Raw genomic sequence first — 27,906 nt, 5'->3', positions numbered from 1 at the left:
CCCTGGGTATTTTGGCAGTGCAACACAATTACTTTTAGTTTTATTTTCTAAAATAAGAATTGTTTTGTCCAAATCAATATGCATAACTTGCATCAAAAGCATCTTGTAGCTGATTTCTACACACACTTTTCATGATGATCATCATAATTGAAGACTCAACATTTAAGGGGCAGACTACATCAGTCAGATCTTCACTTCTCCGATGATTACTACAGTGAAGCTGAACAATGTTCTGACATCTCATTCAGAACCTTTTCCTGGGAAACAGTCCCATTTCTGGCAAGTATGCATATCTACCCTGAGACTGAAATCATGGAGAATTTAAGAATAACAAATGACACTGCAAGTTCTTTCACCACTCTAGAAATAACCTTTTTTAAAAAACAGCATTCTTGTATGTATCTACAGGCAACAGAGCCTGTCATCAAGCCTAAAAGTAAGTGGCAAGTGTCTAAGGATAGGTAGAATGGATGTAGTCAAAGGAAGAGCAAATTATGCTTCTGATCATGGATACAGAGGGGTTCTACAATGTTTCAAGCTGAAGCATATGCTACACCAAAAAATCCAAAAAAGATAGCCCCTCTCAACAGCCTGCAATAGCCCTGGAGGAAAATTCAGGCTAAAAGCAGGTACCACGGAAAACATCGCATCGTGCAAACTTTTAACCTTACACTCTTCTCAACTGTGTTATCTGGTATTCAACTTAGGTTCTAATTTATAAAATTAACTATTTTTCCTTTAAAAAATTGTCCTTATACATATTCTCTGCAGGCATACCAACTCATCTGTTAATGTAACAGAGACACTGACATTTATTTGTCAGTGAGACAGACAGTGAGGGAAGCATTTCTTAGGGGAGAGGAGGGGAGAAAATACTTTCACAGCATGTCTAAATAGACAGCAAAAAATGAATTCTCAGATTAACAAATTTAGGATGATACATTTACCTTCTTCTTGACTGATAAAAAGTACATGACATTCCTAGGCGTACACAGTTCACTATATAATAGAAAGCTACTATTTTAAGAGACTTAAAAAGACCCTGTTGGTTCCAAAGATGAATCTTAGAAAAAAGTTGCTTAGGACTCTGGAGGATGATGTTATGAGTTGGCAACAGTACCGATTCTGTTTTCTGAAACTAAAGCTTAGCAACAGAAAATTCTTAAAACTTTTGGTAATAAAAAGGAGTTTCAAAGGATGTCCATCAAGATGACTACAAGACATAAAAACACCTAGTAAGTCTAGCCATGAAAAAGAATTAGAAGCCTCCTCCACAGTGTTTTAGTTTTAAGAGTGATTGGCTACAATAATCATTAGTAATATTTCTGTTTACCCACATAGTCTGAAGGATTATGGAGATGAGTTCACAAGAGCTGACCCTCCAGGTTTATTAAATATTCAATGAATATTTTGTATGCATGCTGGGTATTAAATAAAAATCAGAAAATACTGCAGACTACCATATGTTATATACTTCAAATAATACTGGAGTAGCTCTGTTTGTTTTTTAATAATTTATTTAAATCACTTTATCACATATCAACATTAAAATGTACAATACCGATACAATGTAAATTCTGTCATCACGAATATTCAGGTGCTTTTAAAGTGCGCTTTTTTTCCCTGCTGGTTAATTTTGCTTATTGTATTCCAAATAAACCTGGAGAACTTATTTATTATTTTCTTGCCTTTTTTTTTACCTTAATAGTAATAGCACTGCTTTCTTCTCACCTACGGTAGCATCACAGCATGTGGGCCTTCAGAAGCTGGAAACTTCATTGTCATGATTTAGCTTACTGTTCCTACAATCGCCTTCTTCCCCTCCCCATCCGCTCTCTTCCTAGCTAACTAGATATAGCCTACACACAATCTGCCCTGCTTAAAATCATCTGCTCAATTAAAACAGTGGTCATGACCACTGGCCAAAGAAACCTGAGCTCTAACTAGGACACTGCCCATCCATTTAGCAGAGCACGTCTGAAGTGGTCTCTCCAACAGGCACAATGCGTGCCACACGCTGATCTACAACTGAACGCAGGGTGATGCAGCTGTTCAATGTACTTTCTACTCGGGATGCACTGTGAAAAAGGACCTGAACAAAATGGTTTACTCAGCAGACTGCAAAGCAGACAACAACTACAATTCTTCAGTTGCAAATCTATGGAACAAGAACAAATCCAGCATTTGGCCAAGTCCAATCTTAATAATTACTGCTAAGCTGACGTTCCATATTTCCACATGGGTTTCTGCAAGTAAAACTTGCTCACAGGTTTTAAACAGAATTAAGACAGCCTGTGTGCCATTCTCAGATTACCATACATAAGAGAGTTTCTGAATTGATGGATGCAAGTCACAGGACCCTCAATTCTCAGGTTGAAAACTGTCATTTTCTGTGGCACCACGTCCAACAACCCATATTGTTGGGACCTACGTAACAAAACTGCACCAAACTACACACCTTGTGTCCAAATGTAGCATCCTCGGAGGCCAAGACTTCAACCTGAAATTATAAGGAGAAAGATAATTTCAAATTTAGCCACCACCAAGAATCTCTCTCTCCTGAGCATAGCACCACAGATCAGGTAAAGAAGAAATCTGTAAACGAAGATGCCAATCTAGGTTAACCCTAGGAAACCTACATAGGATACGATGTGATAAACTAACAGCTGACCACAGAAATCCTCAAGTGAGGAAACTCAGAAAGCATCCCTCATGACATTAACAAGGTTCTCCACATAAATTTACGACATAAAGATTATCTGTCAGTGTCCTAGAATTTGCTGTATTACAGCTGAACATTTTTCTCCATATGGAGTTTTGACTACACCAAAAAGCTGCCTGAGCGCAATCAGAATGATCTGTCATGGTAAGTCCTTGTAAATAAAGGCTGGAAACACCTGAACTCTTCCCCTCCTGTTATCTTCTAACCAGGCTGGGTACTCCTGCACCAGCGCCAAGTCGAACAGTGCTAACAGCAAACTCCGCAGCTGAGGTCTCGCTTGCAAGCTCCTGTCCTGTCTTGAGCATAGAGAATTCTCTGAAAACTGTAGAGCTCAGGGAACACAAACTGCCCAGGCAAAGACCAACACTAGCTGCCTGAGAGATTCAGTGAATACCTGAAAGCCTGAGAAAAGTGAGCTGTCAGGTCATTGAGAGGTGCTCCAGATGAAACTCCTTGCTGGTTGCCACACACAGCACAGCTCTAAGAGTTGATATGTGCTAATCTGCGACAACAGGAATAGACGCAGAAAAGCAGGCAGACCGATTTTTCATTAGACTCCCTAAAACTACTTCACACTTCAGCACCTTTCACCTGAGAATCTCGGCGCTTTTATGAATTCTAATTAATTAAGCTTCCCAATACACTAGTGAAGTCAGAAATGTCATCATCCCAATATACAGAGAGAAGAGTGAGGCAGAAGAGGTTAAATAATTTCTTAGTAGTCATGTGCCAAGCCAGGGACACACTCATGAAAAGAATCCTGGATCTCTACTCCCAGGCTCAGAGTTTAACAACTAGGAAATCCTCTATTTCTCTGATTTACATCCTATTTAAAATGCCTACTGTTGCATTATAATTTATACAACTAGTATAACTATAACTAATGTATCTAATCTCCAGTTTAACTTAAGAAGAGTGAAGGATTTAAAGCAAATCAAGAGGGAAAAAATGAATGTGAAGTTTCAGCCTGAAGCATGTTATAATGCCAGAGTTATAAACCCCTGAACAAGAGGGTTTATAATGGAAAGGCTGATAAACTAACAATGATGGCAGCACTTAAATATATTTATGTCATGATCCAGCAACATATGGTATTCTTTCATCTTTAAGTTAAAAAAGGGAGAGGAAAAAAAGAAAAGGGGGAGGGAGATAAAGCATTTATAGGAACTAGGAATAAATTAAGAAAATGAACCTGAAGCTACCCAATTGTGACCCGTCCAGCTAATTAGGAATGGCAGTAAGAGGCTACAAAATAGCATATCATTCAATAGGAGGTAAAAAAAAAAAATCCAAGTAAATAAAATCAATCTAAAATGATATGATATGTATTAGCTCCTTATATTAAGCCACTAATCCTTTAGGCACTTTATAAATATTAAACAATCAGTCCTGGTGAGACTGATAAATATCCATAATATATTTTACAGATGAAGAAACAGACAGAGGGTTAAGTGACTTGCCCAGGGCCAAAAAGAATAATCAGCCATTGGATCGGAAATAACTGTATGACTGCTTGTCACAATACAGTGCCCTACTCAAATGCTCAGGTGGCTTCTGTAAAAAGTCATTCCACTATCAGAAGCATCTCTGTTAGGGTTAATGTGGTTAGCCATCTAAAGTGTGAATGCTCATTTTCATTCGGCTTACTGTTTTGGTACAACATAGCTACTACCACCAGATAGACCCCAAAACTTGAACAACCTTGTTCAAACACATTCAGTTTTCTCTATCCAGTATTATGCCAGTCACATGCTTCCAGACTCGTTAATCGCAGAAACACAAAGAATCATAAAGCTTGGAAAAGACATCCAAGACCATCAAGTCCAACCTTTGACCAATCACCACCATGTCCACTAGACCAGAAGCACCATGTCCAGTCATTTTGTGAACACCTCTAGGAACAGTGATTCCACCACCTTCCCGGTCCATTCCAATGCCTTTTCAGTGAAGAAATTCTTCCTGACATCCAACCTGAACTTTCCCTGGCACAGCCTGAGGCTATGTCCTTCTGTCCTATTGTTAGCTGTCTAGGAGAAGAGGCCAACCCCCACTTTGCTACAACCTCAGTTGTTCTACCTTTCAGGTAGTTGTAGAGAGTGAATGCTTATAACCGTGCTACATTTCTATTCTGGAGATTCATTAGGAAAAAAATGGAGCCTTGTTTGTGTCCTTCTCTGACTCTCTCCTTGAATCCACCAGGGTTGCTGATGCCTTGCCAGCCTCAGTACACTCTACCTCCCTGGCCTTGCTGTCCTTTCTTCCTTCCTCTCCTTCCCAAGGGCCTCAGCTGGGCCGATGGCCCCACTGAACCTGCCCAGGGCTGCCTGTCTCCTGCCCCGTGCTCCCTCAACGCTACCGGCTGCAGGAGCACAATATGGATGGGATGGCACAGAACCCCTGCACCGACCCCGCACAGATCAGGCAGAGTGTCTTTTCTTTGAGCTCCATCTCATCTGCAGAGAGGCCACCTCACCATGGTGGACCTTCACTGTACAGCACAGCTGTATTGTCAGCAACTGGTCTGCGCTAATGAAGCTCCCGCTTGCTTGGGGCCAAGAGAACGCTCATGATTGCCATAGTCCCAAAATACATGAATTAACATGGCACAATGATCAGCACATATATGAAACTCAATCCTCCTTCTTTTCACCAAGAAACTGAGAAGAGGAACAAACTGTGACATCAAAGAGTAAAGCAGAAGTTCAAGCTGGTGTAACAGTCTCTTTCACATATAGAAATATTTTCTTTTATGCTTAGAAATATAAGGCTCAGAGAGACAGTAAAATGGTTTGGAGTGAAGCTAGTATAGATAACAATTCTAATTAAAAATGTTATTGAGCAGGTCTGATAACACCACTTCTGCTTTTCCAAGAATGATCATACCACTTCTTTGATAAATAATTGTTCTCACCTTGCACATGATGCAATGAAACATACTTTATATTCTTCGTTACCACCGTGTTTAGCAGCATACTACTGTGTTAGTCCATTCATTTCGATTTTCACTTCTTTGTATAAAAGGCAGTTAAGTACGAGACAAGTACCTGCTGACACCGTAAGACATACAACACAAAGTACTGAAAAAAGATGTGGGACAACATGAGGTTTTCCTCATGCTGAGTTTCAAAAAAACAAAAAAAGCCAAAATGCATTACAACCTGGGCTGAGCGGACCCCCCTCTAGTGGGAATGCGTGTGTACTTCAAACAGCATCCATATCACCCCAGCAGAAGAGAATATTTCCTTAAGAATTAGGCAAGTATCATCCTTCTCCTAATCATCTTCAGAATATATCAATTCCATTCCAATAAATAAAAAAAAGAACAAGACACTCATTATTATTTTAGGATATTCTGATATTAATTAAAAAGATCTCATTATATACTTATTTGTGGCAGTTTAACATTTCCTATTTTAGCTGGCTTTTCTGACGGTACACATGTAAATATCTTGGGAAGATGGGATGATTTTTCTTTACAGTGAAAAATTCACTGCATCACTAAAAAAAGCAGACTTGATTCTTATATGAAGCACTGTTGATTTCATCTACATATCTGTATCAGATACTGTAGCTTTCCCCTAGGCGCTGCTCTGAATTTTTGCTCCAGTCCACCTTCCTTTCCTCATGGTACAGTTGAATGGGTCTGTTTGTCCTGTATTTTATTTCTATGTAAAAGCAACTTTCAGTCACTGTTCTTAGTTTTTTTTTTCCAGTTTATCTAAAAAACCAAACACCCTTTTTGCCTCTAACAAAGAAACTCAAACCACACTAGCAGTATCCTGCAATTCTGGGCTAGAAGGCTATTGTAAGTGGTAAGGGGTAAATGATGAGGTAGTATTCTAGGGAGTGTGTGTATTAACCATACACTGCTGATCAATTACACATGACGAAATTAGTGGTTTAAGCAGGAGTATCCCACAGCTGGAGCATGCCTGTCCTGCCTGGGAAATTCACCCCTCCTAGAGCCCGCTCCCATTGCTGCCCCCAGTCCAATCGCAACCTTCTGGGGCTGTCCAGGGTGGGGTCTAGAGGCCCTGTAGGTCCTCCCCAATGCATGACAACATGAACTTCCCACCTCCTTGCGCAACCTACGTGGTCTGCAAAATGGGCAGCTGTGGTCAAGACCACTATTACTTATATAGTATTCTATGATTTAACAGTTGAACAGAATAGCGTTTAATAGTTTATTTTACAAGAAGAAATAATTCAAAAACTTCATGTTGGCCTGGAGGACCCCTGATGAGTATGTGTAGAGTACAAGTTGGGGAGTAGCCTTGAGTCTCTTTTTGTCAGAAGTAATAAGACTTTGCCGATATTTTTATTTTGCTTTTCAATAAAGGATTCATACAGATCCAGTTTGACAAAGAATATTGCATCGTAACCAAGACACTTACAGTAAATTATACACAGTCATTTTTACCTCCCTGTCAGAAAGAAAAGGAGCTGAAACATAGATAAAACCCTTGAGGCGCAATGCTGAACAAGACCTTTTTGGAACACAGTTGTACAACCTAGTGATCAGATGACACAAGGAATTACTATAATTTGGTCTTCTTCAAAGCCATACTCAAAGCATTGGTTTGGTCCTCAGCTCAGTCCAGCTCCTTCTTGGCTCATCAAGACCTTGTTTGAGATAGGATTAGCTGAAACTAAGCAAGAGTCACAGGAAGTAGAATACCATTAAGAGGAGAAATTACAGCTACGCCTAATGCCCAGACTGCTATCCAAACAACAGAATATGAGGAACAAGTACACAAGGACAAAATAACTAACAAAAGACAGAGGTCACAGAAGCCCTCTCCATCTTATTTGGGGGAATCTGAAAATAAGCACTAATAATGATTTCTGATGCACGCCAATTTCCATATAATATCCTGTTAACACTAATGCTGAAAAGGATCATCAATCTACACTTAACTACCCAGGCAAAAACTTCCAACAGAGCACACACTTAACGTGCTCTGAGACTTGGGTCAGAGCTCCTCAGAGTCCACCTAATGGAGTTGCTATTTGTAGCTGGCAGGTGAGGGGGTTATAGCTACTCTGGCAAGGGATGCAGTAGACTGGAGCAGCTCTGATCAAGACAAAATATTCTGCATGGGCACTTACAGTTTCTGTGGTTCACACATGAGAATTTGCCCAGCTGGCTGCAAATTTTATAGGCTTTCTATTGTCATTTGTTTGACATTATTATTCTAGGAAAATTATAGCACAGGGCTTCTCTGATACCTAGAGGGTTTTTGCCAACTGCCTGCTTACTAAAAAGGCATGCCTCTGGCACTTATAAAATATGCTCAAAACAAAACAAATGTGTATGTTAATACTTGCATTTTGCAATACTTTTGTTTCCCCTGTTTGGTAATGATCAATCAGTTTAGAAAGGACTCTCTTCCCCATGGTAACAAAATCTAAAAAGAATGAGGAAAGACAGGTGCATCCTCTTGAATTACTACTGTCAAATCACCTTCTTGCTCTTGGGGTGCACTTCTTGCTCAATTGTGCCAAGACAACCCCCATCACACTGTCCAGTTCACACTGTTTGGTCTTGCACCCAAGTTTGCCCTCTGACTTACAGAAGACTTCGTGGCAGGTGGGGGGAAGCTCTGTAGTCCCAGCAACTCAGTGGGCCTCATTAGTCCAGATGCAGAACAATGCAAATGTAACTCCAATTACGATTTTCACACAACAATCTTGCTGAGCTGCCTATAAGAAACAGCCTGGATAGCACGAAACACGGACGATGTTGTAGCGTTTGGTGCAGATATACCTTCATAATTCTTTCCTAATGTAGAGTCTCAGCTTTTAGGGTTTTCCCATCAGCCCCAGCCACCCACGCACCACCAGTTCTGAACTTGTCTTTTAAACAAAGGCGATAGGAAGTTAATCTGGTTTTCATTTTTCAAAGTCCTTAGTTTATATCAAAGATAAATATGACTATATGCATTAATATCTCTATGACACCCAGTTTAAGTAGCTTTACTATCTCCTTCCTTTACCTTCCTTTTCAAGTAATTTAGGATTCAGCAACTGTAGTAGATAGTTGTCTTTCTCACAGGAGCAGGGACAAACCTACATGACCCACACTGGTTTCTGGCAATTCTTCAAGGACTTACTGAGGGTGTACACAACTTTAAATGCACATTGAACTGTGGGAATAAACTTTGGTAACTGCAACAGCCCTTCCTTCCCTTTTTTTCTCTGCTTCTTTTTTTTTTCCTTCTCCTTTTTTACCTGCCACCATGTGGCAGCCAACCCACTACACACCAGTTTTATTTATTTTACGGCAATCATGCCTGTACTTCAGGCTACGTTTCAGGTCTATAGCAAGCAAGGACTGGGCATGTTCCCTGGGCAATCCTTGAATAAATACACCAAAGACACACCTTTGTTATGACCCTAAACCTATGCCTGAAATAAAGGCATGACAGTCACACAGTATAAATCTCATGAATTACGGATAGGTCAGCTGAGATCTCCTCACTTTCTACACAAAGGCTGTTGAGACTACTTACTCAGGCCTTTCGGTTAAGTAAATGCCATCTCCTCACAGTCTGACCTGTGTAAAAACTAGAAACCATGTGACCCAGTTCAGGGTAATTATTCATTAAATCTGGCATCCACTTTCTCTCAGGCTTTCCCTTTCATTTATTTGCTTCTTCTTCACGGTATTAGTCATTTATCTCTTAGCTCACCGGATCTAGCAACAATAAAGATCAATGTTCTTATTTTTGAATCCACAACTTTTAGCTTGAAATATACAAATTAAGTAACAAAATGATCACTCTTTAAATGACAGAATAACTTTGTGTTAAAAAGGTTTGAAAAGATGTTTCAAGAAACTATGCTGCAGCTCAAATTGCTTATTAATTCTCCTCATTCTCCTTATTAGCATGTACAGACAGCAAACACAGTGGCTCAAGGACGCAGCTCGCTGAAGCAGCTCTGTTCTTGGTCAGCCAGTGTTCGAGATAAAACACAACGATGCATCATGTTCTTAAAAGCTGATTAGTGGAACAGATCTGTCCTGCTCGTATTTTTAAACTTTTTCTGAAATGCTAATGTTTTTGGGGAAGCTGATTTACAACAGTAAAAACAACACCAACAAAAAACCACATTCACATCTCCAACACTGTGCCCAACACACATTGCTGCATGTGCTATTGACTGACCTGCTGGTTTACTCTCCCTTTGCAAATATTTTGCAAAATCCTGGGAACGAGGCCAATCCCTGAGAAGGAAAAAAATTAGACACTAGATATTAGCTAACTAAAAGCAATAACCATCAGCCTTGTGAGATGTAATACTTTAAACAGAATTACACATATCAGAAGCAATTTGGAAGAAAAAGAGTGGTGTGCTATGGGCGGATTGGGGCAGTTTCTGTACAGCCAAAAAGACAGAAAAGTACAAAAATCTTTTGACTTGCATCAGGAATCAAACATTACAATTCCCAGACAAACTGACATTTGAGATTGTGTACAGCCCTGCTCAGCGCAGGGAAACCTATGAGACCTATCTGTGAACAGCCTCCCATCCCTTACAACTCTGCCATAACTTATTGCTCCATAGGTACCATATCAATAGATTATCATCAGTAAATTCATGGCAGTAACATGCTCATCATTAGGATATGAAACAGGTAAGATATATATACACACATACACATGTTTTCTCTCTGTAAGCATATATTCAAATTCTTTTATATTTTTCTGTCATACTGTTTTTCATATATATATATATATGCAGAAAATGTGTAACATGCAATTAGTTTTTTCATGCCAGAACACTGCATGAAACAGAGTAACTGCACTGAAAATGCTTTTGATATTTATTTGTTTGACAATGTAGAGATCTAAATGACTGTTGTACATAGACCGAAACTCAGAGCAGTCACTATTTAATTTCCCTTAAGAAAGGAATGGTAGATATCATAAAAACAAAATTTCAACCTCATGCATTCTAATATGTGGGAAATCCTGAAAAACTGTAATTTTACCACCCAATATAAGCACTAACAATTACTGCCACCGGTAAGCCTTTTATTTAGACATTGTGACTGCACCTTTTCTAATCCATTTGTATTTCTTACTCTCTTGTTCCAACATGGTGATTTCCTTTTAATTCCCCACTTCCAAAATGGAGAAGCATAAGACCTTGCCTACCAAAATCCACTGCAAAGCATCACTGCAGCAGTTGCCTTTGTGTGCTACCATACTGTAAAGCTGTAGAGGGGCTGCTATGGAAAACATGAAGAAAGGGTTAAAATATCACAGTTCTCTACTAGCAAGGCTGGAAGTTCCCACCCCTGCAGCTCAGCAACCCATGGGCCCATCTGAACACCCTCAACAGCCCTTTTCAAAGTCAGGTTGCTTAGCCTAAATGCAAGGTACCATCCACCAGCAACTAGGGGGTGGTACTGAACAGCTGCATTGTTATAACACCTCTAAATACTCCAGAAAGTTCCAGAAAGGCATGTTTTAAAGCCACTCTCACCAGCGGGAAGGGTTTTTGCTGTTTAAGGCTGTAGCTGCAGAGTACTCCCCCGCTTCTCTTACATACCTCTCTCTACATAATTACTGCACATACCACCTGTAAAATTGAAAACAAATACAGTCCTAGCTAAAACTGCATGTCTTAACAATCTTACCTAAAAGAAGTCAAACGATTTGCAGCAAAAATTGAAGATAAGTGACCAAGGACAAAATCTTTATGGAAACAAAGCTTCAAGTTTCAACTCTACACCATTCTGTCAGCAGCTTTCTTATTTAATTGAGCCCGTATACAACCAACATCAAAGATACAAAGCTATTTTGTGCTGAAAATATTGGAAGCATGTTAGGAAGAGGTGGCAAACAGAAAGGATCTGTCAAAGGTAACAGATGTATCAAGGGCACCAAGCACTGTGAAGAAGGCGTTAATTATCTATGCTGAAAAAGAAAAGGTGTTTGAAAAACAGAAACTGTTTTCAAAAGATTCAACATATTCCTATTGTGCTCAGGAGAAAAGGCTTCCTGCACCTTAGACAACATTATTTTGAGCATGTAGGTTAAAAGATTTTTTAGGCGAGGAGAAACACAAGGTAGGAAGCATTTCGTTTCAGAAACATGGTTTTAACTTCAAAACCTTTACTGGGTCTTGCAATGCAATTCCAATCGTAGATTGCATTCTTTATTCCCACCTTTTATGGAATGGGTAACTTGCACAACCTAGCGGAACCTTTTTCCTCTTGCTTTATCTGAAAAAAGTGGTGCTTTTTGAAAATATAACACCAAGTGACACTAAGACAAAATTTATCACCATAAGACCTACCTGCCCTAATATATCTTATGTTCTTCTATACTTGTTTTCTAGACTGTGTATGGTACTACTTGCTCACAACCTGGTTCTGAGTCAAAAGAAACCGATTCTTCATTATACCTATACGTCCCCTCTCCACCTTCCCTTGTAGGACTGACGAATCAGGACTTTCTAAAGCATGATTTTGAGAAAAACGGTTAACACAAAAATGAACATTTTCATCTTTAACAGAAAAAAAATAATCGGAACAGATCTGAAAGGAGATGAGACACAATTAAAAGTAAGGAAAGCCTACACTTTTACCCACACACAAAAAGCTTAAACTTAATTCTTTGAAGATAATTAAAACATACTAAATGAATGTCTGATATTGCATACTCAGCTAAATCAATGTTGTTCCCATAGGACTGTGATATGATCAACAACAGAACCACGGTGCCCCACACAACCGTAAATTATGTGGGGAAACGACCTAGGCGATTGCCAGCAGGTACGTAACACGCTCTCAGAATTTGGCCTCTACTTTCCCAACTAGACTGAAACTCTTCCTTATGTCCCCTTCTCCCATATCAGTACCACGCCATATTACAGTGACTAATGGTGACAACATCTGGGCAACTCATCTGGGCATTGTCAGATCCAGGGCACAAGTTTAGAAGGGGTGGTTTGCACAACAAAGTTTCTGCACACCTGACTAATTGCTGGAGAGTAGGAATCCCCTGAGTAATGTTCTGTATTTCATACCGTAACTTGGAAAGGTTAATCTGCTGAACAAGACTCAGCTGAACTAAATTATATTTGCCAATGACCTAAACTTTTCTCTTGAATTATTTTAGGATGTGTCCTCGCTGCCTCCACATGAGGTACAAACACTGATAAACACTCTGACTGGATTAACTGCTTTAAAAATTATTCAGATATCACAGCTGGCCAGTTTTTGACCCTTCTGGTATCAGGATTTAAGAGCTGACTGGGAAGGAACAAGTGCTCCAGTCACTGCCATAACTCCTCCACCCTCTCCCAGCTCACAACAGCAACACATTTCCTCAGAACTGAAGGAAACACTGGCTCTCAAACGGAGTAGACAAAAATGCAAGCATTCCTAGGAGTCACTTCAGTCCTAAGTAGGGCACATAATAACAAATGCCTAGATAAACTGACAAAGTGTTTGTGGGTTTTTTTACATTTTACTTGAGGTCTCTAGCCATTGTAATAGAGAAAAGTGAACGCAACCCCTGAAAACATGTCCTCCAAAAACACTCATTCCATGATTCACATGCACAACCCAAATCTGCACACAGGAATCGAACAATTAGGTTTCTCAAATGCTTGAACTACTTACACAAATCAGGACTTTTGCTAACCCAAGCAAGTGCACAATGTATGATTCTGCAGACCACCTCAGCATTTCACTTTTTTGCTATAGCCACAAACAAATAAAGAAAGTAATTTAAGTCCAAATTCTTCTCAAAGTTACTTCTAGCAAATAATGCCTCACTTATAAAACCCTAATTAATTGCAGAATCTTGGCTTCAGAATTCAATTACATTTTAGAATATTAAAAATTCTAAAGTCCATAAACAATGATTATAAAACTGTTTATAGCATTTTTAGTATTTTATTTGAACACTGCAATATGAACTATAAATGTTCTTTCCCCTCCCCCAATTTTCTTGTCATTGTTTGCTGCAGTGTCTTCATGCTAACAGAACAAGAACGACACGAAGGGAAAGAGGAGAAAGGATGTGGCAAGCTATTGACAGGCCACCTCCTCACAAACTCTGATTCTTCATTGTGCTTTATGCCTGTTCTCTGAGTTTTATTCTGGGTCTACAAGGGTACTTCTGGATAATTACAGGATACAAGCCAGCATTTTTTTTTCCAGCCTGTCTCAATTTCAAAGCAAGCCCCCTCTTCATTCTTTTACTGTTATTCAAAGTAAACAGCAAAACAAATCAATTGCTAACAGCCTTGTGCAGTTTTCCAAACTTAGCATTTTTGTATGATGGTGTGCATATAAGGTAACATGCAAGGCAGCAGTACATCTTCAGGCACGAGAACCTTGTATAAATCTTTAGCATCAATGATTGCTTTTGTAAAGATTTATGCTTTATGCACATATATATATGTATATATACATACACATACAGATACATACTTTATTTTTTTGCGATTTCCTTGCAACTTTTCCTGAAGAAATAAATCCCAGCACTCTGTTTGCCAATTACGGTAGCTGCACCAATTATAACAGCAAGCTGGCAACCTCAGAGACTACTTTTTATACTTATTTTAAACTCATTTTACTCAGAATGCAAAGAAAGATTTGAACTACAATTTCAAAGGTGAAAGGTTAGAGTTTTAATTTCTGAACGGTGCAGTCCTTGCAGGGCTTTTCAACACTTCTATGTTTTGTGGAGGCCATTTTGTTTCTGTATTTATTTCTACTAAGATTCCCCTTCTCCCTTAAAATAAAGAATATATTTACAAGGAAACCAGTCATGGATAGGTTTTGCTGCAGCTCATTTGTTATGTCTCACTCTGAGTTTACAAATAGCTGTCCCGTGTATCTCCACTGCATACAATTTTAGTCTAGACAGGGGAAATCCAAGCTACTGCTGCCCAAACAACATAAACACAGGAAGATTTTCAATCAATCATTTCATTAATAGAAACACGTCTAATAATATAAGGGGAGGGTGTTTTGGAAGAAAGCCCATTTCAGGGCCTGAAACAGCATAATTGTGTGGTATTGTTCCTGTGCTAGGCAGGGCTATGGAACGACACTCACAAACCAGATTTTGGTGCCGTGGTACATTTCAATAAAATAAGCCTTGTTTCTCCAACACAAGTGGCTTTCAAGACCACTGACAACTTCGAATTAAATGGTAAACAGACTAAATAAGACTTGCACAGCACTGGCATTCATCTCCGCTTTGATACAATCAGGTCAGTGCCCACACAAATATATTTCTAGCGTGACCATTATTTCTGGTTTTCTTCAGGCTGTTTTACCTGGGAAATACCATTAAACACACCAGCTACTAACATACTAATAACCTTCTCCTGTTCTCATCTGTGCCAGCCTGCTGTCTGGCCCCAATCATATAAATATCTAGAAATAAACTGCTTTGAATACAGTTATTTCCATGTTAATATGTTTTTAGAGAAAAACACTGTGATCTCCCTTCTTATATTTGGAACATCCACACTCTAACTTCTCAAGAAATAAGATAAAAATGAAGAACACTGCAAGGGGAGGAAGAAGAAGAAGCAGCAGCTATTCTTTGGTCCACATTTAATTTTTTATTCCTGAGTAATATCTATCGCTTCATCCAGAGACTCAATTTACTATCCTGATCTCAGATCAACTTTTACCAGTGGGTGTCAGTGTAACAGTGCAATGATATAATGGGGGGAGAACAGAGAGGAAACACATGAAAAAATAAAGATTAAGTTTTATTTTTAAAAGCTATGTTTATATTAAAAGCAGAAAGAGAAAATGCTTCCTTTTAAAACCAATTTCACTGCAGATTTACTCTGCAAAGATCCTATAACTGTACGTGTTTGTGTTAACATGCTCAAGTAACTAATTTCAATTTTTGTTTTCCAAGTCTATATATGTTGTGTGTGTGTACACACACACATGGACACACAGTAAATGTTTGGTCTATAAACTTTTTTATCGTTTTGACAAAGGGGAACTGTCTCTTTAAATCAAATTTCACACTGAACAGTTAAGAGGCTCTGTGGACCCCAACTTATTAACCTGTGCCAATTTAACTAGTATTACTCAAGAGGTTCAAAAACCTAAAAATAGGTGTTAATCTGTGCAGACTTATAGCAACTAATCAGTATCTGCCCTGTCACAACTTCTGCCCCTCCTACTCCTTGGGCAAGTACAGCACATGGGGCAGCAAGAAAGGACAGCCTCCGTGGTTTTGGCTGGGTTTTTTTTTGGTGTTTGCCTGTTTGCATTTGTGTTTTCTGAAAGCAGAAAAAAAGTGTATTTGGTAGAGCTTGGCTTGAAAACTTATTTCTATACTAGCAAGCAAAGGCTTCCTGAAATCAACTGCTTAAATGTCTACCAAATCATTTTGTCGAAATGATAAAATCCTTTATTTTACTTAAGAATCAACATGCTTAAAAAAAACCAGTGGCCTTAGTTCCAAATCTAGTCAGAGGCATTTGAAATTTTAAACACATAACTTATGTCTTTTCAAATGCTGTTACATTAATTAATAACGTGGTTCACAGTCTCTCCCCACCAAAGCACAAAGGTACGTGCCTGTGCCTACACAGGTACGTCCTCTCCTTCCCTCGCCCACTTCCCGACCATAAGCTGGTCCTGTGGCATGGAGACAACCCGAGTTCCATGCTCACATTCCCTTTTTATTAACACAAACAGAATTAAACGCTGAGTGAAAAGCAGCCCAAGTCGCGGATCGCAGCTGCAGCCCTGCCCCTGGAACCAAACCCTACAGAAGTGGGTTAAATAAAGGGCCGGCCGGGACAGCTCGGTAACTAAACTGTAAAATTAAAAATAAGCACCGAAATAGGTTAGGTCTTTCCGTATATAACTCGTACTGCCTGGAATATGCCGGGTTCTGTTAAAAGGGAAGAGGTATCTTTCCGAGTGAGCCACCACGGGGCAGATTTGCAGGAAGTACCAAAATAATGTACAACAACTCTGTTGAAACCATTGTTAACAGAAGGAAGTAAACAACGCTGGGATAAGGGCGCTTGTGCGTGGCTGGAAAGGGGAAAGAACAGAGGAGCTCCCGCCGGGCCGGGCCGGGCCGGGCGGACTCGCAAATGGCGGCGCCAATGGCGGCCCGCGCGCCCCTCCCCCGGACCTGTTTTTGTGCGCGCCGGCGGCCCCGGCCCCCCCGCCCTATCCCCCGGCCCCTCGCAGCCAGCAGCCGCTCGTCCCAATTACGCTGAACGAGTCGCAACTCATCCAGCCCGAAAGTTATATATTAAAAAGAGAGCGGGGAAAGAGGGCGTGAGGGACGAGGGGGATGGAGGCCGGGGAAGAGCAGCGGAGGGTGGAGTTGCGGCCGGCGAGGGCACAGCAAGCGGCGCTCCGCGCCGCCACTGGCCCTGCGACCTTTTATTCTGGGCTCTCTCCCAGGTCAGCAGAAACTTCCCCCCTCCGTGTTTCTCCCGCTCTCCCACTCCTCTCAGGAAACTACCTGTATCTTAGGTGCCTATCCCTTTAACACACGGCCAAAAAAAAAAAATATGGGGGGAGAATCTCCCAAAGGCCAAGCGGACCCTGGCCGCCCGACGGCGCTCGGCCCCCGGAGTGGGGGGCACAGCCCAGAGTTCTCTCTCTCCACGAGATCCCAAGTTTCCGTATTTAGGCCGCTTCCACGTTTCGCTGGTCTTTAAGCCACTCTGAGGAATTAAAGAAGAGCCACTAACAGGCGGGGGCTGAGGGAGGAGGACGGCCTTGGGCAAGGAGCAGCCGCCTGCCATTTGCCTCGGCCTCGCGCTCCTGCCCTCACTCGCCATCCTACTCCCTCCCTGGCGTGTAAGTTCACAAAGGCACATCTGTGCGTGTCGGAGGGCCGGCCTGACGTGTTTTCTCCGCTCGCAGCAGCTGCGGTTTCTGAGGAAACAAGGCTGATTTTCTAGTCAGGCTGGAAGGGCTTTTTTTTTCTTCTCCCCCCCTTCCAAGCGCCTACGTGCGGGGGAGGGGGAGCGGGAGCGGCTGGGGGAGGAGAGGAGCAGGAGAGCCGAGCCGAACCGAGCCCGCGCCGCAGCGGAGCCGCCGGGGGAGGGGCCGCGCGGGGCCTGCCGGGAATGTGCTGGGAATGGCTCGGCGTTCCCAGGGCGGCTCGCGGTGTCGCAATCCTGCTCTCTCCCTCTCTCTCCGCGCAGTTGGTTTGTTTTCTTTAAGGCTGGAGCCTTTGTAGTCGCGCGGCTGTTGCGCGAGGGCTCGGACCGTCAAGGGGCGCCTCGCACCCTTTGCCAAAAATCCCTTAAAATCCTGCCAAACTGGGGGGAGGGGGGACGAAGTAAAAAAAGCTTCGCTCAATTTAAGTCCTCGCACTTCTCAGTGCTGCAGGGCGAGTTTTCACGCTCTCCTCTTCTGCTTTCCCGTCTCCTCGCAAGGGAAAGGATCAATCCGCACCACTCCGGCTCTTTAAACCGACGGTAGATCTCCATCCGAGCGAGGGCTTGCCCTTCCCTCTCCCTCACACTGCCCGAGCACCCTGCTCAAAAACCGGGCCCTGACAACAAACACAAATAGATAAATTCCCTTGCCCATGAACGATGAGCTCCGGCGCTGGGCACTGGGGGAGGAAAGGGGAGCGGAGCGATGGGGGGGCACCCAGCGAGGAGCCCGCGATGGGAGGCAGCGAACGGCCGCCCCCCCCCGGCCGCCCTCCGCCTGGGGCCCTGGACACGTTAAATTTCGGGAGGTTTGCCTGTGGTACCTGCTCGTCGCGAGAAGACACGGAAATTAATTAAACTTAGAGGCTGTGGAACAAACTCGGAGCCAACAAGGACATGCCAGGCAAAAGATCAAATGTTCCGAGTTTAAAATGAGCGCAGCCCTTCAGCTCCCCCGCTCTACCCGCCCCCAATAACCCCCCCCGCATAACTGGAAATTAAAGGCTCGGAAGGAGGACAGAGGGTGGGAACAACTGCTGCTCTGACAAGGACGGGAAGAAGAAAGAGCAGACCAGGATAAAATACACATGGAAAGAGTTTTGCCGACTTCAGTAAATAAAGTAGTAATTGACTGTAATAGACAAAGGTGGAAGATAAACGTTTGTGCTCTTTGTTCTGATACTAGAAATGTCAGACAAAACTTCAATCCCTTGTAGCTGTTTATTTTTAAAATGTCCAAACATTTTCCTGTGCACACACCATAACAAATTAATTTCACTGATGTTTAGCACTCAAGATCACCGTAGACAAGCAAGGAATTGATTCTGAGATATAAAAGCTAATGTTACAAATTTTCCAAACTTGATTGCCTGCTATTAGGTACCTATGTTCATACTTAGTCACTGAAATAATTGGCCTAATTTTCAGAAATGATAAGCACTCACATTTTCAATTAATTTCACATCTCTGAAATTAGGCCATTACGTATCTAAATTTGACCTAGGTTTGAAAATTCTGGTTGTATCTCTGAAACAGAAAAAACCCAGAGTGATTACAACCGAATTCTGGCATAATTACTTAACATTAAATATGGAGATACTAGAAAGGGAAAAATATATTCATTAGGCCATGGTATCTAGTGCTATAGAAGGCATGTGACCATTGTATTAAAAACATTCAAAACTCTATCTGAATCTGATAGTTAGATTGGTTCCAGTTATTGCTATGGAAAAAAAGAATATAAACCTAACAGAAAACAAAATAATAGAAACCCCAACAGAAAACAAAGCCCACATTTATAAATTGTCAGGACTGACCCCAAACATTTGGCCATATTAATCACATTTAATGCACATTTTCCACAAAGGAATTAAAGGAAAAAAATCACTTATATTTTAAAGAGGAGAAAAGGCAAACTGGATAAAGACTGCATGTGCATATATTATCCACTAAATCTAATTTAACTGTTATTTTTAACTGTCTAAGGGCTGTTTTTCCCACAATTTGAAGTGAACTTTTTTGCAAATGTGAACAAGGCACAGGGGTGGCTCTAAAGAGGAGTATTAGAGGGAGAAAAGATTCTTGAGAAATGCCAAAAATAATCATGTTTTTTGCCTTCTGCCAGAACTGGAATCAGTTTTACCAAGAGGAAGCACTCAAAAATTCCGTGTTTGTGCTCATAACAAAGAAAAAGAGCTTTACAGAACATGAAACTTCTAGGAAACAACTTTAGATTCTTTTTACACGTTTTCTAGTTTTTGAACCTGTAGAGTAGGTGCTTAGATCATTATTCTCACATCCCTCCCCCACAATTTTACAAGAGCTAAAAAATGCCCCCCTGCAAGCACTGGAATGTAGAGGCTGAAGGGTTTTGTTGTTGTTGTTGTTTGGTTTTCTCAAATTACCCAAGAAATAAAAATCCAGTCTCTGCTTATCCTCACCTCCTCTTCCCCTCTACCCTCCCATGAAAACCCCGAGTAAACTCCCAAGTCCAAAGACCTGGGGAGCAGGCAGCCGTGCTTCCCCTGTGGCTGCTGCCTCTGCCTTACCCCCATGCAGGGCAGCGGCAACAGTGGTTCCTTCTGCCATGGCCACCTAAAAAGGTGACCTGCTTAGGTAATATCTTCAGCTCGATCTAAATGCTTTATACAGGGAAAAATCAGTTGCAGTGCTTTCAGAAGTATTAGAGCTCCTTGTTGTTTGCAGGCCTCCTAGGTATACAGATTGCAAGAGAGAATTCATGTGTTTCTTCCAGTAATCCTGTCCCAGCCCTACTGCAGTCAGAGAAGGCAGCAAGGAAGGGCAACTTGAGCACTGCGTTTGGGGTGGCCAACATAAGGCAAAATTTCTAGCCACAGTCGTGTAGTTCTCAAATGATTTAACAAAGCTGAAATCCTTGGAGGAACCTAAGGGTTACCTCGACCTCCTAAATTGTTTGAAAAAACCCCATTATCTCGTCCTCATCGTATTACCTCATGGTAAGAATGCCTGCTTGCTAAGAATGCCGTTCTTTGGTGACGAGCCCTTAAAGGCACAGTGCAGAATTTCAGACACTACTTGTTTTCCCCTTAACAGCTCTGGAAGTACTTGCAGGAATGAGGATCTGTTGCTTTGTGTCACTTCTGCAGGCTTGCTAAGACAATCTCAACTAATGGTCAGTGTTGAGGTCCAGGGGAATGGGGGGTAGGAGGGGAGTGTTTGAGGAACTGAAAGATATGGCGGAAGAAAAATCTAGTAAGCTTCTCTGATGTAGGGGGGAAACCACAAATGAATGACCACTGTCTTTTGGAAAAGAACACCTGCATTTTACCAGTACTTTAATATGGACAAGTATAAATTCAGATGGTATGACCTGTAAGCAGCAGATGTGACTTTAAATATGATAGAAAAAGGTTATTTTTTTCCAGTTTTGTACTATGTGGACAGTAACAATTGGAAAATCACGCAACTATAGCTCATGTACAGAAAGCAAACGGTCTGTTTATACTTGGAAAAACCAAACATCTAATATGTAAACTATATTGGCTTAACAACCTTTTCAAATGAAAACAGTAATACTTTGTAGGCATGATCTTCTAGAACTGCCAACAAGACCATTCTGAGATACAAAGCATAAAAAACAAATGCCACATGTTTCATGTGCCTGTTAAACAGAAAGCGACCCCAATTCCTTGAAAATAAGCTTTCCAAAACTCTAGAAGTGTAAGAAAATTCCCTTGCTGGTAACTAAATCTCTATTTCCAAATCTTCCAAGATCCAATAGCAACATTTAACGCACACAATAACAAAGGTCTGAAAAATGCTTTTAAGGTTCTAAGACAGCCTGTACTGCCTCCTAGGAGTTATTCACATCTCTTTCCATGCTGTGGAAGACTTGAAAGGGAAAATAAGGTATATATGCATAAATATTTGACATACTGGTTCAAGCCTCTAAAAATGTATGAAAATATAGAACATGTGAAAGGAGCGAACCCAGACGAATGCCTGCATGATTAGATGAGTGCTGCCTTCCATTCCCTTCTTTTTACCACTAAATGAAATTGTCATTAGCAGAATGTCAGGCCCAATATCATCAACTTAATAAAGCAAGATTGAAACAGGAGACTAAGCCAGTTAATGCAGTCCTCCAAATGCAACCCATATCAGAAGAATACTGTCTGAAAGGCATGGTGCTACTTCTAGCAGAGGAACTAATAACTAACAAACTGGGCAACAATTCTTGAAAGATAAACAGCAAAGATACTTGTACCATATAGAACACTGAAAAGCTACATCTGAGAAAGTTATGGGTAAAGAAGAAACATGACAACCATACAGAAATGGGTTATTTACAATTCAGTTTACGTCTCTCTCTTTAGTAATGAATGATTTCCTAAGTACTACTCTCTAGTAATGAATGATCAGCATACAAGCAGTAGATCAGTTAGGCAGATGCAACCTTGGGCACTTTAAAAGACTAGCATTGAGATGAATTGCTTCTGCTCCTGGATTTTTCTCTTTTCCTCCCCAGCTGGAACTGGTGTCATCACCACTGTTCAAACAGGGGTAGGATACACCGTCAAAACAGAAACCATTTACATGGTGATCACACCAATCCACTATATGCATGGAAAATCTTATACAGACTACACAGACTTCTAACAAGGTCTCTTTGAAAAGAAACCTATTAAAGTAGATGTGGGCAAAAGTGAGAATTCATGGTCATTGGAGAAAGTTGAATCTTCTCTGGGGACTGAAAAAACAGGATTGTTTTAATACTGTACAAAAAACCAAGCATCCAAATCCATATGAGGAAAGCCAAAGTAGTTCCAGCCTAGCGATTCAACAACCTACTGAAGTTCTCATCTTCTACCATGCATCAAGAGATTTACAAACAGAGTGCTACATGCTCCATAGAACAATGGGACCAATTTCTGAAGCAAGAAACCTGTAACAAAGCTAATTTATTCCATCCGATTGAAACAACCTTGGTTAGGTTCCCCACAACCTTTCATAAACACAACTTCTATTTGAAAATGTTCAAGCATAACATTCTTCAATAATTGTTTTTAACTGTGTTTTACAGTTTCAGGTAACTTTTCTTGTACAAATATTGTCTACATATACATTCTCACTGTGAGTAAAACCATATACAAGCACAGAAAGCCTATGAATTTTATCTTCTCAGCAATATCTGCAGGGAGGGAGACAAATGACCTCCCCTCCACGTGCCCTGTGTATAACTATGAAATCAATGGCGTGTGCTCCTCCCCTCCAGGTCCTAACCTGAGAAAATTTTTTACTAAGAGGCTCCAAGGAGAGAGTGTTTTTTCAAAAACATGATGGTTTGTGAAAATATAGGACAAAATCACACTTTCGAGGCATAATGTCTATGAGTATGTAACCTTTCCATCTCTTTAAATGCCTCCCCATGTGAGCTTTAAATTGTAATTCCCACAAAATACCATTTTCCTAAAGAAGGATTCCAGAGTCCATGGGAGATCTAAGCTCTGCTCTCCCAAAACCATTATCAGTCAGCCAGGCTCCAAAAGGGTGCAGAGCTTGGTAAACACAGAAAAAAACTTCTAGGTAACATGCTGAAAAAAACTTGTGAGAGAATATGTGCTGGCATTGCCCCAGCTATGGGGGACCATGGCTGCATCATCCCAGGCCTTCCACTTTCCTAACTGACCGTCCCAGCATGATATAACGCCCGACTTCTCCGTCTTGAGAATACCAGGCACGAAGGGTTTCTAATCAGACCCAGAAAGCCAAGGGAGTCCTACTGACAGATTTTTGTGTGTGTGTGTGTTGATGAGGGAACATGTAAGATATAAAAGGAAGCCTCAAGCCCTTAGAGGAGAACAGGAGCAGATAAGGTGTGGAGACTCAAATGGAATTCTGACATCGCCTCAGGGGGAAACCTTGTGTCCTAGAAGTTACCTTGTCCTTAAAAGTACTTAATTAACAGTCCACCAAAAGGCCCCGGATCTCTCATTTTGGACAAGCTTATATAGACAAGTACTGGCTTCTCTGTAAAAATAACAGAGATGGTAGGTGGACACTGGCTGTGAACAGGCAAGTAATCCAGAAGGTAAGCCTGATACTGACATATCACTGAAGGACCTAATCCTCAGCCAGAGAAGAGATTGCACAGATCCTTCAGCAATCTCGAGAGGTTGGGGTGAATTAGCACTGGGAAAATCTCTACTTTTGATTTCCAGGCAGAGAGGAAGAGCAAGTGCAACCTGAGAAAACTTAAGAGAGGCCCACTTCTTTTCAGCTCAAGCAAGTAATCCAGAATACTGGGCAGAGCAACCTGAAACAAGGTCATGTTTGTTTTGTTCCTCTGCAGATACTGCTGAGGAAATAAAATTTTCTGGCTTTCTTTGCTTGCATATGGGTTCACTCAGAATTTCAGCCACCCAGCAAGCTGAAAAATGTGGTTTATTTGGCTACATACATTCATTGAAGATATATTCCCAATCTTCAGTGATTTGTAATTCAAGACTTGCTGAACCAGAGGTCACACATCTTCATACTAAATAGCATTCGATGGAATTTTCTTCTACTAATTTATCCAATATTTCTTTTAAACTTTTTTGGCATCTGTAACATGTTTCAGCAAAGGTATCTACAGCTTAACTTACCTCTTTTTGTTTACTTTCAGCATGCTAGCTTGCTTTGAAAGAGACAGAAGTAGGACTGGACTTCACTGGTGTTTTTGAAATGGCACCCCAAGATAGGACTTCTGCACGTGCATATTAGATCCCAGAGTGCAAGAACATGAATGGGAGTCCTAAAGCACCCAATATTGTACACACACGCACACACATATACAAATTACACCTTTTATGAGCAGGGGACCTGTTTCTGTGCATGTTTCTGTGCAGATGTTAGATGGGAACCAGAGGATTCCAGGTGCAGCACAGTTCTTGCACCTGTCACTTGTTCGCGTTACTGAGCTGGGCCAGAGCAACAATTGCTGACACCGAAACTGGCAACCTGACACTATGGTGCTGCTGTTACAAGTGAACAGAGACCAAAATGCGTGCCAAAAATTTGAGGGAGGGGTGTGAAGACTACACTTTTTGTATGCCCAGGAAGCTGCTTATGGAAGAGCCAGCCTTTCAGTCTTGGAAAGCACAGTTTGAAAGGTTAGGTCACATAATCTTAACATAAGCTTAAAGGGAAAAAAATATGCATATCAGTCCTGTCCACTGAGAGACACTGTATAGAAGTTACAAACAGTTAACAAATATTATTTTTAACTTCACTCCCTCCATCCCAGTTACACTTTTATCAAGAGTAACTGCAATAACTTTTTAATTTGATAGGTCAAATTAAACAGGAAGGAAAGAAAACTTCCTCTGGCTCTTTCTTGTGTTGCTTGTCTTTAAGAGGCTTGCTGACTATAAAGAAAATGACTTTAACCTAATCCTGTTTTGAAGGGGAAAAATAACTTGGGCTATGCAGCCAGACTTCATGGGCTAGTAATGAAGAAAAGCTCTTCAAAGCAGGAGTAACATACTAGACAACTTACCACAGAAATGGCATTAATTCAAATCCAACTATGACAGCTCAGAGCTACCATGCAGATGTCTTCTCACCTCCATAGCATCTGCATCTGTGTATGGGTCTATGTACATGTATATAAAAACAATTTCTTAATGCATTTCTTTAAAAGAAACTACAGTTCAACGCACTTCATGATTTGGAGGGTATTTTAGGCTGGGAAGGATGATGACTACAAAGGTGAGGGAGATTTACTTAAAATTTGGCTTTGGATCTCACAAACTACCTTTCAGTGGAAAATCATCTCTGTTCTACAGGTTGCATAATTTACTTCACACTAACATTACAAATACAAGGCTCTGAGTCTCAATTACAGGAAAATTAACTCCATTTGGCCTGGCTGGATTTTGTTCCCTAGCCTTGCTGCCTCCCGTGTGTCAGTGGAAATTCTGAGCTCAGTCAGAACACAAATGGCAGCAAATGTTGGGTTCTTGGTAAAATAGCTTTCTTTATGTACACACACACACACACGCACACACAGAGTTCTTCTCAATAGAACTCAGTTAATGTGATTTACAAATGTTCACTTTTCACAAAACTTGTGCTGCATTTCTCAGTACGAGAGTGTGTAAGTCCATGTTATCTTCAGTGAAAAAACATCCAGGCAAAAATCTCAAAACACAAGCAAGCAAAATGAGATCCACTGAGTTCTGCAACGGAGATAGCATCATCTACAGTAACAAGCTGCAGCCTGCAAGGTATGCATGTCCCAGCACACAATGCACCTTCACACTGCACCTCTGCAGCATGAAAAATTAGAACAGCTGCACTAGATCTGCAACATTTTACAAACACCAGCAATTAAACACCATGCTTTCTATAGAGTTTGTATGTTATTACCTTAATGTAAATCTGTGCAAAGCTAGATTTTGTTTGCATACTACAGGAAAAAGCATATTTCCAACTAATCAAAAAGACCCCAAATTATCTAATCCAGTCAGCTTTAAGTTATAGAGACAGGAAAACTAATTTTCACAATTATTCATGAAAGCTGTTATGTTTAAAATAAGTGGTATTTTCAAAGTGAGATGCAACACATTAATGTTATTAAATCTCTTCATAGCTGGCATTGCTTTTATGCTTTGGTATGTTTTAAAGTACTGGAATACAACTTAATGAGATGTGATGATACTGAATTTTCCGTTTTATTTCTCTAGTTCTGTGTGTGTATGCATATGCATGCACACACACATCTCGTCTTCCCCCCTCTCCTCCCAGTGGTACTTGCACAGTTACCGAGTTCCACTGATTAAAAGTCTGAGAAAAATTTCACTTTTGTCCTCCTCTACTTTCACACAAGCATCTAGAAGAATGAGGAGAGAAGATTCTGCTAACGATTCAGTTTGCTTCAAGTCATCAGCATCTCAATTTTCATTTCACATCCACTCCCCAGCTGGTGCACCTAAGTGACCAGTACACAGCACCTAGTAGGACAGTCCATTAAGGAGAGGAAGAAAACAAAGAGAGAAAAGGTTAAGGGAAGACTGCAGCTAATTCACACTCACTTTCCAGCATCTGTTAGAAAATACATTCCCACAAACAGGGATAAACCCCTTATTTTTGGTGCAAAATGACAGGCTATCAGATAGCTCTGTTTGTCTTTGGAATTAACACTATAACTACAGTATCTGAGCTGTAAATATATGCAACTAACAAATGGAAACTTGCAGCTAATAGCTTACTTCTGAAGTTTTTAAGTACTCTTCCCAAAGTCGTTTAGAATAACGTTTCCCTGATAATCTTCTGACAATCTGTATGCCTGAAAAGCTATCCTATTCTACATTTTGCCATACAACAATAATAAAATCAATCCTTCAGGGCTAAATGGTACTAATATATACCTTGACTCATACCTGCAGCTGCTACAGACTGACTTCCATGGTACCAGTCCTTGTAAATGCATGTTGTTTGCTGGAATGAGGGCTCAGGAGAGTGTTCTGTTCAACACGGCAGTTCGGTCTATTCTACACAAAGCAGCCAACATAAATCAGTGTCTTGCTGTGTCTTGGCTTCTAGAACCTCCATATTCAAAAATGACAGAAGAAAACCCAAACCTATTTGTCCTTTATCAGACTGTTTTTTGGAAAGCTTTATCACTTACTTCAGTAACTTTAAAGAAAGAAGTCTAACAGAAAAGATTTCTCACCTTGGTATCTCCCATACAACAGCCCCCAAAGAAGTGAACTTTACAGCTGTGTTGTGTCAGGAAATAGGCAAGAAAATGAAAAGAGAATAGGGAGACAGGCTTGTAAGACACATATTGCAAGTACAAAGTTAGCTCCTAAGTGGCATGTTAGCCTTGGGGCCTTCCTCAGGCCCTGAAAAAAACCAGAGCAATTAACAGATAAACGAGCCGAATGTTTTGTTTGCTTGTTTGGGGCTTGCCTTTTTTTTTTGTTGCTGTTTATTTTTTGATGCTTAAAAACAGAGATTATTCATAATTTGCAGATTTCCTAAAAAGCCAAGGCAGTCCAATAATGTAACATTGTTATTTGTACTTGTTAACAACAGCAGCAGCAGCAATAACAAAATACTGGAAGAGAAGAGACAGTAGGGAAAGGAATATGATGTTTCCTTTCTTTCCCACCATGTGGAAAATGGCCTGTAGGGAAACACCACTGATTATTTTTCATTGAAAAAAAACAACAGAAACCGTGCTTAGTCCCCCACCACTGAGGATTAGCTGCTCAGAGAAAAGATTTTTCATTTTCACA

The 27,906-nt window shown here is 40.8% G+C and overlaps 1 protein-coding gene across 1 annotated transcript in view; it reads right to left on the bottom strand.

Annotated features, from left to right (window-relative positions):
* Positions 1–27,906, bottom strand: part of ARID1B (AT-rich interaction domain 1B) — a 324,487-nt gene that overhangs the window by 140,836 nt on the left and 155,745 nt on the right. Inside the window, 1 exon segment of the mRNA XM_027688947.1 lies at positions 2,459–2,500. Within this exon segment, the coding sequence (XP_027544748.1) occupies positions 2,459–2,500 (42 nt within the window).

This window comes from Neopelma chrysocephalum, unplaced genomic scaffold (assembly GCF_003984885.1).
Source record: "Neopelma chrysocephalum unplaced genomic scaffold, ASM398488v2 Primary Assembly neopelma1_23, whole genome shotgun sequence".
In the NCBI taxonomy this organism is placed as follows: Eukaryota; Metazoa; Chordata; class Aves; order Passeriformes; family Pipridae; genus Neopelma; species Neopelma chrysocephalum.
Note: the sequence above shows the minus strand (reverse complement) of the source record. Positions and strands in the feature narration are given on the sequence as shown.